Source organism: Neolamprologus brichardi, chromosome 23, assembly GCF_056152115.1.
Source record: "Neolamprologus brichardi isolate AB-2024 chromosome 23, ASM5615211v1, whole genome shotgun sequence".
NCBI lineage: Eukaryota > Metazoa > Chordata > Actinopteri > Cichliformes > Cichlidae > Neolamprologus > Neolamprologus brichardi.
The window spans coordinates 27,282,455-27,295,779 of record NC_142125.1 but is presented as its reverse complement, the minus strand read 5'-3'; the positions used below and the strand labels follow the sequence as shown (position 1 = coordinate 27,295,779).

The 13,325-nt window shown below is 38.7% G+C and overlaps 2 protein-coding genes across 2 annotated transcripts; both read left to right on the top strand.

Annotated features, from left to right (window-relative positions):
• Positions 1-1,326: 1,326 nt before the first annotated feature.
• On the top strand, positions 1,327-3,409 carry LOC148096239 (gamma-glutamylaminecyclotransferase B-like). Its single transcript, XM_087836097.1, has 2 exons — positions 1,327-1,481; positions 2,043-3,409. Exon 2 carries the CDS (start codon positions 2,067-2,069, stop codon positions 2,532-2,534), a length of 468 nt encoding a protein of 155 aa, XP_087692223.1. The 5' UTR covers positions 1,327-1,481; positions 2,043-2,066; the 3' UTR covers positions 2,535-3,409.
• A 5,611-nt stretch (positions 3,410-9,020) lies between these two features.
• Positions 9,021-12,577, top strand: LOC148096238 (gamma-glutamylaminecyclotransferase-like). The gene is made up of 2 exons (XM_087836710.1): positions 9,021-9,159; positions 9,722-12,577. Exon 2 carries the CDS (start codon positions 9,746-9,748, stop codon positions 10,211-10,213), a length of 468 nt encoding a protein of 155 aa, XP_087692836.1. The 5' UTR covers positions 9,021-9,159; positions 9,722-9,745; the 3' UTR covers positions 10,214-12,577.
• The last annotated feature ends 748 nt before the right edge of the window (positions 12,578-13,325 follow it).

The window sequence follows — 13,325 nt, the reverse complement described above, 5'->3', positions numbered from 1 at the left end:
TTAATCACATCTGTTCTAAACCCTTTTTTAACGATGATGACAAACAGTGCAGAAGTATTCTACAGTCTTCTTTAGTAAGCAAGTAAGTAAGTAAGGAAAATGTATTTATATAGCACTTTTCACAGATAAAAATCACAAAGTGCTTTACAACAAAGAAAATGAAAAAAGACGATAGTTATACTCAAAAGGCCAAAGGAGCATATCTGAGATCCTAAGCCAAGTGGATAGAGGATGGCTATGCACGGACCCTCAATTAATATCCAAAGAAATCTTTACCTTTTACAGCAATTTGGCTGAGGCCAATGGCATAGGATCAATCTATTAAACACCTGATTCCTAAAACTGATGAAAATTTTAAGCAGTACTGTGATGCAGGTATTACCTTTGAAGAGTTAGATAAAGCATTAGGTGCTTTTCAAAGATAAAGCCCCAGGATGTGATGGCCAGATGAGCAACTTTTACATATATTTTTGGGATCATACTAAAATCCTTGTGTTTGAAATGCTCACAAAAATTTAGAAAATGGTTCTCTCACACACACTATGAAACAAGGGGTAGTTACACTCATACCAAAACCTGGGAAAGATCCTAAACTTCTTGATAATTTAAGTCCAATAACACTCTTAAATAATGATTATAATCTTCTAAAACATATTTTTGGTAACAGATTAAAATCAGGCATAACTCAAATAATTTCTGACACTCCGAATTTATAAAAGGCCACTCAATCCATAATAATATCTGCCTTGTTCTGGACTTGATTGAAAAAACCCTCTATATTAGGCAAGGTGATTGAGTCAAACAATGTGAAGATGGAGGATTGCAAGCTATTGAATTTGACAGTTTAAATGGCACCCTAAAAATAAACTGGCTCAGGTCATTTTTAAGAAATCAAAATAGTCTATGGTTTTATTTTCCAAACAAAATATTTTCAGATCTAGGCGAAATTAATCTTTTATTTACAATTTTTATTATACTGGAAATTAATATACAAACATAATTATAGCCCACACAATACTCCCCTGTGGAACCATTGTTACATAGAAGTTAGAAACAAATCAATCTTTGTGCAAAAAAATGGTAAGAAAAAGGCATTCATAAATGTCAATTTCTTTAATTACTTATGTCTATTTTATTTTTATTATTTGTCTTTAAATACAGCCTACAGGCTGTATTTGTTGTACTTGTTACATTTGTTTAATTAACAATTAAAAAATTAAAAAATTTCCTTTGGCACATTAGCGCCCTCTGTTGTTGTTCCGCTTTTATTTGGATCGCTTCCACGCGTGCGCAATGTGAGCTCGCTGTTTGATCCATACTCCGGAACAGTAAGAGGCGGTAACGCTCTTTTAAAGTTGGTTGCCAACCGCCGTTAAACAGAAAGAAGAAGAGGAAGCGCGCCCAATCCAGAGTTCTTCCTCAAACTGTCACGGTGGCACGGAGATTTTTATAGTAGAAGAGCTACTTGCTGCTTATTCAAGGTGGGTTTGCGCTTCTTTATGGTGGTTTTATGACAGAGATAAGCAGGAAAAACGTGTGTCACTTCACAGCGTGTGTTTTAAAACTGCACTTCCGGTATCGGTATTTTTTTGACAGCTCGAGGGGGTTTGAGGAACTCTAAGGTAGCCTAACTTATGCTTTATCATTACACAGTGATGACGTGGTTGCTTGGTAATTGTAACTGATGTTTAACTTGCCCATAAGCATAACATGTAAACAGCGTTTTTCACTGAATGACCTCTCCAGTTGCTGTTGTAGGAAGTGTATTGATATAGTCATGTGTAATCTGTGCATGTAATGTTAATCTGCTGATTGTGTTTCTAATTAATGTGTGTAAGGAGTACAAACTCCCAAACAGTGTTACCTAGATTTGAGTTTGATTTTCTTTTATTTTGAAGGTCTGATCATTTTAAATTAGATCAAATTACACACAAGTGACTGATATAATACAGAGTAATAGTTAAAACTGTATAAATATTTTTGCCAGTAATACCTGCTGGGAATTTGCTCACAGAGGTGTTTCTCCCTTCTTTACACCACAGGTGCGTCTTTGGTCCTCTGTCCTTATGACTCGGGTCTTCGTTTACGGCACTCTGAAGAAGGGGCAGCCCAACAACTACCGCATGTTCGACAGCAACAATGGAAAGGCCGAGTACCTTGGCTTGGCGTTCACCACCCAGAAATACCCGTTAGTGATCTCCACCGAGTACAACATCCCTTTCCTGCTCAACATCCCTGGCCAGGGTCACCGAGTGCACGGGGAGATCTACAAAGTGGATGACCAGATGCTGAAATTCCTGGACACTTTTAAAAGCGTCCCAACGTTGTACCAGCGGACGGTGGTCCAGCTGGAAGTGAAGGAGTGGGTGGGGAAGACGGAAGGAGAGGAGAAGGTGTCACCGGGGAGCATCACAGATGCGTTTGTGTACACCACCACGACGTACGAGCCAGACTGGCCCTCGCTGCCGTGCTATGAGAGCTACGACTCAGAGGGAGATCACGGGCTCAAGTATAATAAGGAAGAAAAGCTATAAAGGGACTGATCTCACCGTGCTGATGCAACTGGCAAAGTTGCTTTTATTTTTATAATTTATCTTATTGCTGTGCACCTAAAACAATGCCCTGTAAACCTTTGTCAAAAAAATGAAGCTGTAATGTCAGACCCTAACCCTTTAAAAAAAAAAAAAAAAAAAAAACTGTTAACAATGTGTAATTGTGTAGTGCTGACTATCTGCTGGCAAATATTGTGAGCTAATAGAATTTTACATATATATTGTATGTAAAAAAAAAAAAACAAAAAAAACCTGCATGTAGCTTCCAGGTGAAGCTAATGCACAAGTGCCTTGAACCTGCATTGTATGGCCAGCCTGTCCTTCCAAAAATGTGATTGCATAGAAGTCTGTGAGGAAATGACCCAGCTGCTTACTTGATTTATGACCTCACCAAAGAGTTTCATTATAGGTGTGTGGTCTCAATGCTATTAAATAAGACTTTTATTTAATGGCATCTAGGTTAAGAAAGGCTTAGAGCAGGCGTGTCAACCATAAGGCCCAGGAACCAGATTCAGCCCGGCAAAGGCTTCAAATTTAGCCGACTGGGTGGCTTTGGAAACTTTTACAGCTTTTCATACTGAGAAAGATCTCAGATTCATTTTAATTCTTTTCATTTACTACAATATAAAATGGACTTGCACTGTAAATATGCAATTAAACGAGTTTACACTGTCAGAAAGGTGAGTTGTACTGGTCCGGCCCATTTAAATCAAAGCTGATTATATGTGGCCCATGATGTAAAATGAGTTTGACACCCCTGTCTTAGAGCAGATATCACACAGATATGAACTCTGGTGTGTTTAATCGTTACATTCCACTTGTCTTTGATTACCTCTGAAATAAAAGTTAATTCCTGATTTCTTTTGTTTGATCTGTGCTGTGTTTGTTCCCACCAGGGGATAAGCTTTTATTCTGCGTTGTCATAAGCAGAATGAATATCCTGCAAACTACTTACAGGGATTTAGACATATGTATTTATCTTCTTTATTACAAGAGTCACGTATTCATGATACAACCTCTCTAATCCACCAGGTGTCGCTAAAAGACAGGCTGTGTTTTTGTACCAGCAAACCAGCAAAGCAAGAGATGTGGCCCCTGAAGTCTGCTGAGGGGCCTCATCAACTCACTGGTTGCACTACTGATAGCCTCTACCAATGTTGGTGCACACAGATGCAGAAATAGAGATAAGGACTGAGACCGATGAAGAAAGACAAAAACACAGAGATGAGCAGAAAGAAAAGACACAAGGGCAATGGTTCTTTGATCACAAAGAAGAAGACAAAACAGTGGTAAGTAAGCAAGCAAGCAGGCAGCTGGACTCCAAAGTCAGAGGTGGGAAGAAAAAAACAGAATGTGGCAGGAGAAGAAAGACGAGCAAAAACACGGTAGTGGTACCTCCACAGCTATGCTAAAGTCCACCATTAACATGCTGGTGTTGCCATGCCAGCAGACGTGCACGGGCTAAAACCTATATCAGCTGCCCAGCTGGGGGAGGTTACAGGTCGCCAGTCTACAGCTGGCTTAATTAATGACAAAGTTCATAAATTGTACCACTACTAAATGACTTATTTCCAAGATAATTAATAACACATTTCATTAAATCTTTAATGATGTATTTAATGTTTATTTGTTTGTTTGCTTAATTTAGTTTTCAGTATAGTATGAAAGCCTTTATTCTGCCTCCTTTCCCACATCACACTTTTTTTTCTTTTCTTTTGGTGGGTTCTGGCAACTTCTTTTAAGCTGTCATGCACTAATCCCATTAGACCTGTTTAGACCTCTTCTTTTGACCACCAAATAGGTTGCTGTTTTTGCCTATAGTTTATGAAGACTAAGTACATCACCTAAAGCCTTTTTGAGCGAACCCAATCTGCCATTTAAAAGACAAGAAGATGACACGGGAAAAAGCAGAAGCTTCAGCCAAACAAGTGGTAGCCTTCAAAAGCTCCGCAGACACTGACCACAAATACTCGATGGTGATTTCAACGTCGTCAGCCAAAAGAAAAACTCCATCTACACCCACCAAAGCACCGTTGTAAGGGAATTGTGTCCCAAAGTGTGGAGACCAACAACTCCATAGTAGAAGCCATTAACAAGCTAACAAACAAGATTGATCACCTCGGTGTGCAGCTAAGTAACAACATGACAATGGTGGCTAATATCGCCAAGCTAGCTGAAATGAATGCAGCCGTTATAAAAGAGTGTAAAGCTAAACTGTCTGTTTTGGAAAAAAGACATGCCTGCTCTCAACAAAGAAAACACGGAGCTGAAGGAGAGAGTGTGGGAACTAGAAAGGTACATGTGCCACTGGAACTTGAAAATTCAGGGATGGAAAGAAACAAACGACAAGGATTCTTGCAAGGAGCTCATCGACATCTTAGCCAAGATCGCACCACATTGGGCTTCTTCACTGGACAATGCTGTGGACACTGTCCATCGCCTAGGGAAAAAAGAAGCGGGTTGACCTTAACAAATAATAGTTCAGTTCACCATGAGACACCACCGAGATGCTTTCTGGCAGCTGACCAAGGATTCCCAGGTGTGCAAGGAGCTAAGCATCTACTTCAAGCAAGATTTCTGCAAACTAGACCAGGAGGCAAGAGCTGCAGTTTGGCCCAAATAGAGCAAGCCAGAGCTGAAGGGAAGAACATTTACTACAGAGAGCACGCCGGTTAAGTTTAAGTAGGCAGGTTCATATTACCTATTTGGTACGGTATTATAATGACTATATATAACGACTATATATATTATATTTTTTAGAGCTCTTTTGCATTTTTTGAATTCAATTTAAAGGATTTAGTGTTCCAGTCTCTCGTTTCTTTTCCTTTTTATGTCATTTTTCACTTCTAATTTTAACTGTGTGTCTTTAAATACTAGGGCTTGAGAGATATTCTTAAAATAAAATCAATATTTTTGTTTTGTAAAAATGTAAATGCTAACTGTATATTGCTACAAGAAACACACTCTGTTGAGGCAGATGAAAAATTTGGTGTAATCTGTAGGGAGAAAAAAAATTCTTTGTCATGGTACTAACAAATCTGCTGTATATTTGTTGAGTTTTGGTTCCTGTTGTTTCACTCTCTCACGTTTCTTGATGTCCACATTTGTGACTCCTGTGCTTCCTTTACTTTTACTGCAACTGCTTTATCCACGTGCACTTTGTGTCTCCATGATATTTACTTCCTGTGTTGTTTCAAACCAACTAACTTTAACCATTTAAATTATATGAACATGAATGAATGAATATTAATTTGCATAAATGAGTTTGAATTTGTATCATATTTGATACATCTACCAATATTTTTGCTATTTATTGCTTAAAAAAATATTGTACAATTAATTTAGGTTTTTTGGAGGATTCACACTAATGATGATGATGTAGAAGTCTCAAAAACTCAGAAAACCTCCATCCATTTATCCATCCATCCATCTTCTTCCGCTTATCCGGGGCCAGGTCGTGGGGCAGCAGCCCAAGCAGAGAAGCCCAGACCTCCCTCTCCCCAGCCACCTCCTCTAGCCCATCCGGGGGAATACGTTCCCAGGCCACCCGAGAGATATAATCTCTCCAGCGTGTCCTCGGTCTGCCCCAGGGCCTCCTCCCGGTGGGACATGCCCGGAAAACCTCACCCAGGAGGCATCCTTGTCAGATGCCTGAACCACCTCAGCTGGCTCCTTTTGATGTGGAGGAGCAGAACACCTCACCCATGAGGCACCCAGGAGGCATCCTTGTAACATGGCCGAACCACCTCAACTGGCTCCTTTCGATGTGAAGGAGCAGCGGCTCTACTCTGAGTCCCTCCAGGATGGCTGAACTTCTCACCCTATCTCTAAGGGAGATGCCAGCCACCCTTCAGACTAAGCCCATTTCCACCACTTGTATCCACAATCTCGTTCTGTTGGTCACTACCCACAGCTCGTGACCACAGGTGAGGGTAGGAAACTCAGAAAACCTCTATTTATCAAATTTGATATATTTAAAAACGTCCGTAATAACATAGAAACTCATAGGAAAGACAATTTGGGCCATTGGCTGTGTACTCAAAGTGGAAAATAGATTTCTGTTTCTATGCAATATTTATGGCTACAACAGTGTTGCTCAGAACGAACTCTTATTAACTGACATAACCAATCACCTAAAAGAACTATCTCACAAGTACTCCACAAACAATTTTATAGTGGGAGGAGATTTCAATATTGTCTGTGACGAGTGGCTTGATAGATCACTCTCTAAAATCCAGTCTCATCATATAAATTAATTTTTACACATCTTCTGTTTAGATTTTAACCTAATAGATCCTTGGAGATAAGCGAACCAACTTCATCAGCCCTTTTCATGGTTCAAGCTCGATCGCTCAGCTAAATCTCATTTTGATTTCTGGCTAATTTCAGACAGTATAATGCAGAACAATGTAGATGCGGGTGTCTCAGCTGCGCCTTTAACCGATCACTGTTTGATACAGTGTCACACCTCAACTTAAAAAATCTCATAATAAAGGTTACTGGAAATTTAACTCAACCCTGCTTACCAATGAAAATTTTAGGAACGAAATACTTGAACAACTAGAACTTATTTCAAATGATAAAAACCTAATCTCTTACAAAGAAAAGTGGAAATTCTTTAAGTTTAAAGTACGCCAAATCTCAATTAAACACAGTAAAATAATAGCTAACCAGAATCAGCAAAAATAAACTGAAACTATCAGGGAACTTAATCACATCTGTTCTAAACCCTTTTTTAACGATGATGACAAACAGTGCAGAAGTATTCTACAGTCTTCTTTAGTAAGCAAGTAAGGAAGGAAGGAAAATGTATTTATATAGCACTTTTCACAGATAAAAATCACAAAGTGCTTTACAACAAAGAAAATGAAAAAAGACGATAGTTATACTCAAAAGGCCAAAGGAGCATATCTGAGATCCTAAGCCAAGTGGATAGAGGATGGCTATGCACGGACCCTCAATTAATATCCAAAGAAATCTTTACCTTTTACAGCAATTTGGCTGAGGCCAATGGCATAGGATCAATCTATTAAACACCTGATTCCTAAAACTGATGAAAATTTTAAGCAGTACTGTGATGCAGGTATTACCTTTGAAGAGTTAGATAAAGCATTAGGTGCTTTATCCAAAGATAAAGCCCCAGGATGTGATGGCTAGATGAGCAACTTTTACATATATTTTTGGGATCATACTAAAATCCTTGTGTTTGAAATGCTCACAAAAATTTTAGAAAATGGTTCTCTCACACACACTATGAAACAAGGGGTAGTTACACTCATACCAAAACCTGGGAAAGATCCTAAACTTCTTGATAATTTAAGTCCAATAACACTCTTAAATAATGATTATAATCTTCTAAAACATATTTTTGGTAACAGATTAAAATCAGGCATAACTCAAATAATTTCTGACACTCCGAATTTATAAAAGGCCACTCAATCCATAATAATATCTGCCTTGTTCTGGACTTGATTGACTATAACTACCTAATTGATAACAAAGGTTTTTTACTAGTTTTAGACTTTTACAAAGCATGAGTTTATGTTTCAAGCCCTAGATTTGTTTGGATTTTGAAGTGGCTTTAATAATTTAATCAAATTACTGCATAGCGACACAAACAGTTCAGTGTGTCTTCCACATGGCACCTCACAGAGATTTAGATTCAGTTTAAAACAGAACTGAGTTAGAAAACCTTAATATTTGAAAGAAAATGCATAATTCATTGAACTCATTGAAGTAAGTGGGCACAGACAGACTTATTGGGTAGAATATTTCTCACCAAGATGGAAAGTATTTCCAGGCTAATACACTCTGCATATACATTAGGTGTACCTAAATCAGCAATCAAATCTATTAACCAGCTAAACTTTGATTTTATATGGAAGCAAAAAAAAAACCCTCTATATTAGGCAAGGTGATTGAGTCAAACAATGTGAAGATGGAGGATGGCAAGCTATTGAATTTGACAGTTTAAATGGCACCCTAAAAATAAACTGGCTCAGGTCATTTTTAAGAAATCAAAATAGTCTATGGTTTTATTTTCCAAACAAAATATTTTCAGATCTAGGCGAAATTAATCTTTTATTTACAAGTTTTATTATACTGGAAATTAATATACAAACATAATTATAGCCCACACAATACTCCCCTGTGGAACCATTGTTACATAGAAGTTAGAAACAAATCAATCTTTGTGCAAAAAAATGGTAAGAAAAAGGCATTCATAAATGTCAATTTCTTTAATTACTTATGTCTATTTTATTTTTATTATTTGTCTTTAAATACAGCCTACAGGCTGTATTTGTTGTACTTGTTACATTTGTTTAATTAACAATGAAAAAATTAAAAAATTTCCTTTGGCACTTTAGCGCCCTCTGTTGTTGTTCCGCTTTTATTTGGATCGCTTCCACGCGTGCGCAATGTGAGCTCGCTGTCTGACCCATACTCCGGAACAGTAAGAGGCGGTAACGCTCTTTTAAAGTTGGTTGCCAACCGCCGTTAAACAGAAAGAAGAAGAGGAAGCGTGCCCAATCCAGAGTTCTTCCTCAAACTGTCATGGTGGCACGGAGATTTTTATAGTAGAAGAGCTACTTGCTGCTTATTCAAGGTGGGTTTGCGCTTCTTTATGGTGGTTTTATGACAGAGATAAGCAGGAAAAACGTGTGTCACTTCACAGCGTGTGTTTTAAAACTGCACTTCCGGTATCGGTTTTTTTTTTGACAGCTCGAGGGGGTTTGAGGAACTCTAAGGTAGCCTAACTTATGCTTTATCATTACACAGTGATGACGTGGTTGCTTGGTAATTGTAACTGATGTTTAACTTACCCATAAGCATAACATGTAAACAGCGTTTTTCACTGAATGACCTCTCCAGTTGCTGTTGTAGGAAGTGTATTGATATAGTCATGTGTAATCTGTGCATGTAATGTTAATCTGCTGATTGTGTTTCTAATTAATGTGTGTAAGGAGTACAAACTCCCAAACAGTGTTACCTAGATTTGAGTTTGATTTTCTTTTATTTTGAAGGTCTGATCATTTTAAATTAGATCAAATTACACACAAGTCACTGATATAATACAGAGTAATAGTTAAAACTGTATAAATATTTTTGCCAGTAATACCTGCTGGGAATTTGCTCACAGAGATGTTTCTCCCTTCTTTACACCGCAGGTGCGTCTTTGGTCCTCTGTCTTCATGACTCGGGTCTTCGTTTATGGCACTCTGAAGAAGGGGCAGCCCAACAACGACCGCATGTTCGACAGCAACAATGGAAAGGCCGAGTACCTTGGCTTGGCGTTCACCACCCAGAAATACCCGTTAGTGATCTCCACCGAGTACAACATCCCTTTCCTGCTCAACATCCCTGGCCAGGGTCACCGAGTGCACGGGGAGATCTACAAAGTGGATGACCAGATGCTGAAATTCCTGGACGAGTTTGAAAGCGTCCCAACATTGTACCAGCGGACGAAGGTCCAGCTGGAGGTGAAGGAGTGGGTGGGGAAGACGGAAGGAGAGGAGATGCTGTCACCGGGGAGCATCACGGAGGTGTTTGTGTACACCACCACGGCGTACGAGCCAGAATGGCCCTCGCTGCCGTGCTACGAGAACTACGACTCAGAGGGAGCTCATGGGCTCAAATATAATAAGGAAGAAAAGCTGTAAAGGGATTGATCTCACCGTGCTGACACAACTGACAAATGGACCTCTACGTGGTGTTAGCAGAACGGGTAGAGAAGCTCTCAGGAAAACAACACCTGGACATGGGTGCTGTTTCCTGTCGTGTGTCGAATTGAAAGAAATCACAAGAGAAATTAATTTTAATAGCAGATAGGCAGGCTTACAATCAAAGTAAGGATAGTGGAGAGAAGGAAAAGGGCACACTGTGCCACTTAAAGTTGCACATTAGTAATGTTTACAAATTTGGTTTTATTTTTATGATTTATAATCATCTGGGAAGCATTATGATCAAACTGGAAAGCTTTTATTTTGGTGTATTGCTGTAACATGAATTGTATCTCTAACGCTAAATATTTTGGTTGGATGTCTGCTATGACACTACCAGTTTAAATGCTAAACACATGCACTTTTAATAATGCAAAGATACAGCACATACTGTAGTTGTATATGCACATCCTTTCACATGTTGTGAATTGCTGCACTGTAAACACAGGTACTGGTCATCTAGTTTCTCACTAATGTGAAAATATTAAGAGAAAAGCTCATCTGCAGTTCAGTAATTGCACATGTATACTAAATGTAAGCTGTATGGGCAACCTTTCTCTGAACCACGTGCACCCATTCGTCAGCAGGTAGCTTCCTCTTACAGGATAAAAGCTTTGTTTTAGAAACTGACAAACCTCCATGTCCCTGAGAAAATCACTCCAGCCTGATGCTGTGCACCTAGAAGAATATACTCCAAACCTTTCTCAGAAAAATGAAGATGTACTGTCAGATCAGCTTATTAACACTGACTTTTTACTAGGGCTGCTCGATTATGGCAAAAATGATAATCACGATTATTTTCACAGAAATTGAGATCTCGATTATTTGACTATATTTATTTAACAATAACAATGTATTGAATAATGACTTTAAAGATTGTGAAAAAATAATATAAAATAGTGTGCAAATACTGATAACAGTGCAAATGTTTGCAATATAAAAAATAAATGAAAAATGTAAACATCTGGGTTTAGTGAACTTTGCAGTGTTGCTCTGTGGTGCAGCTACGACACTGTAGCAAAGTTTACACACTGTGTCTACTTGATCCACGTCTGACTCCGCGAACCCATAATGTTTCCACACCACTGACGTTTTTTACCTCTCTTTTCAACCAACGGCAGTCACTCTCCTCTCCAAATAACTTCTGCTGAGCTTTCCGAGCTTCCCTCGGGTCCTCCTAATCAGCGGTCCCCAACCCCCGGGCCTCGTGAGTCGTTTGGTACCGGGTCGCGAGAGTTGAGGCTCAGGTGTGAAATGTATAGTTTTCAGGGTTTTTATCGGTTTTCAGAGTTATTTTGTTAACGTTTTTATCGTTTACTCGGTTTTCCTGGGTCTTTTCACGTGTGTTATGAATAAATTTTCTTTTTTTCAGTACCAGTACTAGTTTTATTTTGTTGTATTTATCTGCGACACCTTAAAGGCCGGTCTATGAAAATATTGCCGGGCATAAACCGGTCCGTGGCGCAAAAAAGGTTGGAGACCGCTGCTCTTAATTGTTGTGACACGTGTTCGAAATGCAGAGAGGTGCGCTCGATTTGCCACACGGAGCAGCGCGAGAGTAAAGCACGAGGGAGGGGCTAATAATCGGCTCAGTCATTTTTAATGATCGTTGAAAGCCCAGATCGTAATCGTGATTAAAATTCGATTAATTGAGCAGCCCTACTTTTTACAGTTTACTACCGTTAACTTCCAGGTGAAGCTAAAGTGTAAGTGCCTTCAACCTGCATTCTTTTGTATGGCCAGCCTGTGCTTCATAAAAATGTGATTGCATAGAAGTCTGTGAGGAAATGACCCAGCTGCTTACTTGATTTATGACCTCACCAAAGAGTTTTTTTGATGAGTGTGTGGTCTCAAAGAAAGTCTTATTTAATGGCATCTAGGTTAAGAAAGGCTTAGAAGAGGGTTGTCAAACATAAGGCCCAGGGGCCAGATTCAGCCCGACACGTGGGCTTTGGAAAGTTTTAAAGCTTTCCACAGTGAGAAAGAGCTCAGATTCCTTTCCTATTCCTTTTTAAAATTTCTTTTCATTTACTACGGTAGAAAAAAAGATTTGCACTATAAATGTGTAATTAAATGTGTTTATACTGACAGAAAGGAGATTTTCACTGAGTTTGACACTCTAGGCTTAGAGCATTTATATTACACAGTTATGAACTCTGATTTTATACTAATCTGCAGACAATGTGTTTAATATTTACATTCAGCACATCTTTGTTTACCTCAAAAATAAAAATTCACCCTGATTTTTTTTGTATGATCTTCCATGTGCTGTGTTCATCCCCTCTAAGGGATAAACTCAATAAAAAGAGAGAAAAAGAAATTTTTGTATAAGTTTAATTTTGTTCCATATGAACACAATCTATTCATCTTTATTTTAAAATAGTAAAATTCATAAAACCTGAGGAATACTGAAGAGAAGGTAATTGGCAATAAACCAGCAAAATCTCTGTTGGCTATGGAAGAAGGTTTCAGGTGTTTTGAAACAAGAAAAGAAAAGAATTAAGAATATTTCACAGTGTCAAAAGTACTGTGCAAAGAGGATGACATAATTTAAAAAAAACAAACATTGCAGGATTTCTTATTGTGTCCAAACTTACATTACATTTAAGTCATCAAATTACATACAGACAGATTGTCATACAATTAAAAACACAATTATTGTGTCCACATTAGAGATGGACCGATCCGATATTATGTATCGGTATCAGTCCGATACTGACGTAAATTACTGGATCGGAAATCGGAGAGAAATAAAAAATGTAATCCGATCCATTAAATATCAAAAAAGCACCTCATAAAACTTGCAACATGGCGTAACTCAGATCATAATCATAGCACGTGGCAGCAGTATGCCTCACGTGATAGAGTGGCTGGGTGTATTTGTAGCCTCGCTACCAATCCAGCATTTCATCTCCGAGGAAGTTATCCCAGAAAGAAGCAAAGCAAGTGTGTAAGTTGATCTTTGAATGTTTGTAAACAGTAGCGGTTTTAGATACGGGCGAAACGGGCAGTTGCCCAGGGCGGCATCGTGGTGGGGGGCGGCATCACGGGC

What these genes read in the sequence shown, in the direction of transcription:
- LOC148096239 (XM_087836097.1), top strand. Translation starts at nt 2,067, where the DNA reads ATGACTCGGGTCTTCGTTTACGGCACTCTGAAGAAGGGGCAGCCCAAC.
- LOC148096238 (XM_087836710.1), top strand. Translation starts at nt 9,746, where the DNA reads ATGACTCGGGTCTTCGTTTATGGCACTCTGAAGAAGGGGCAGCCCAAC.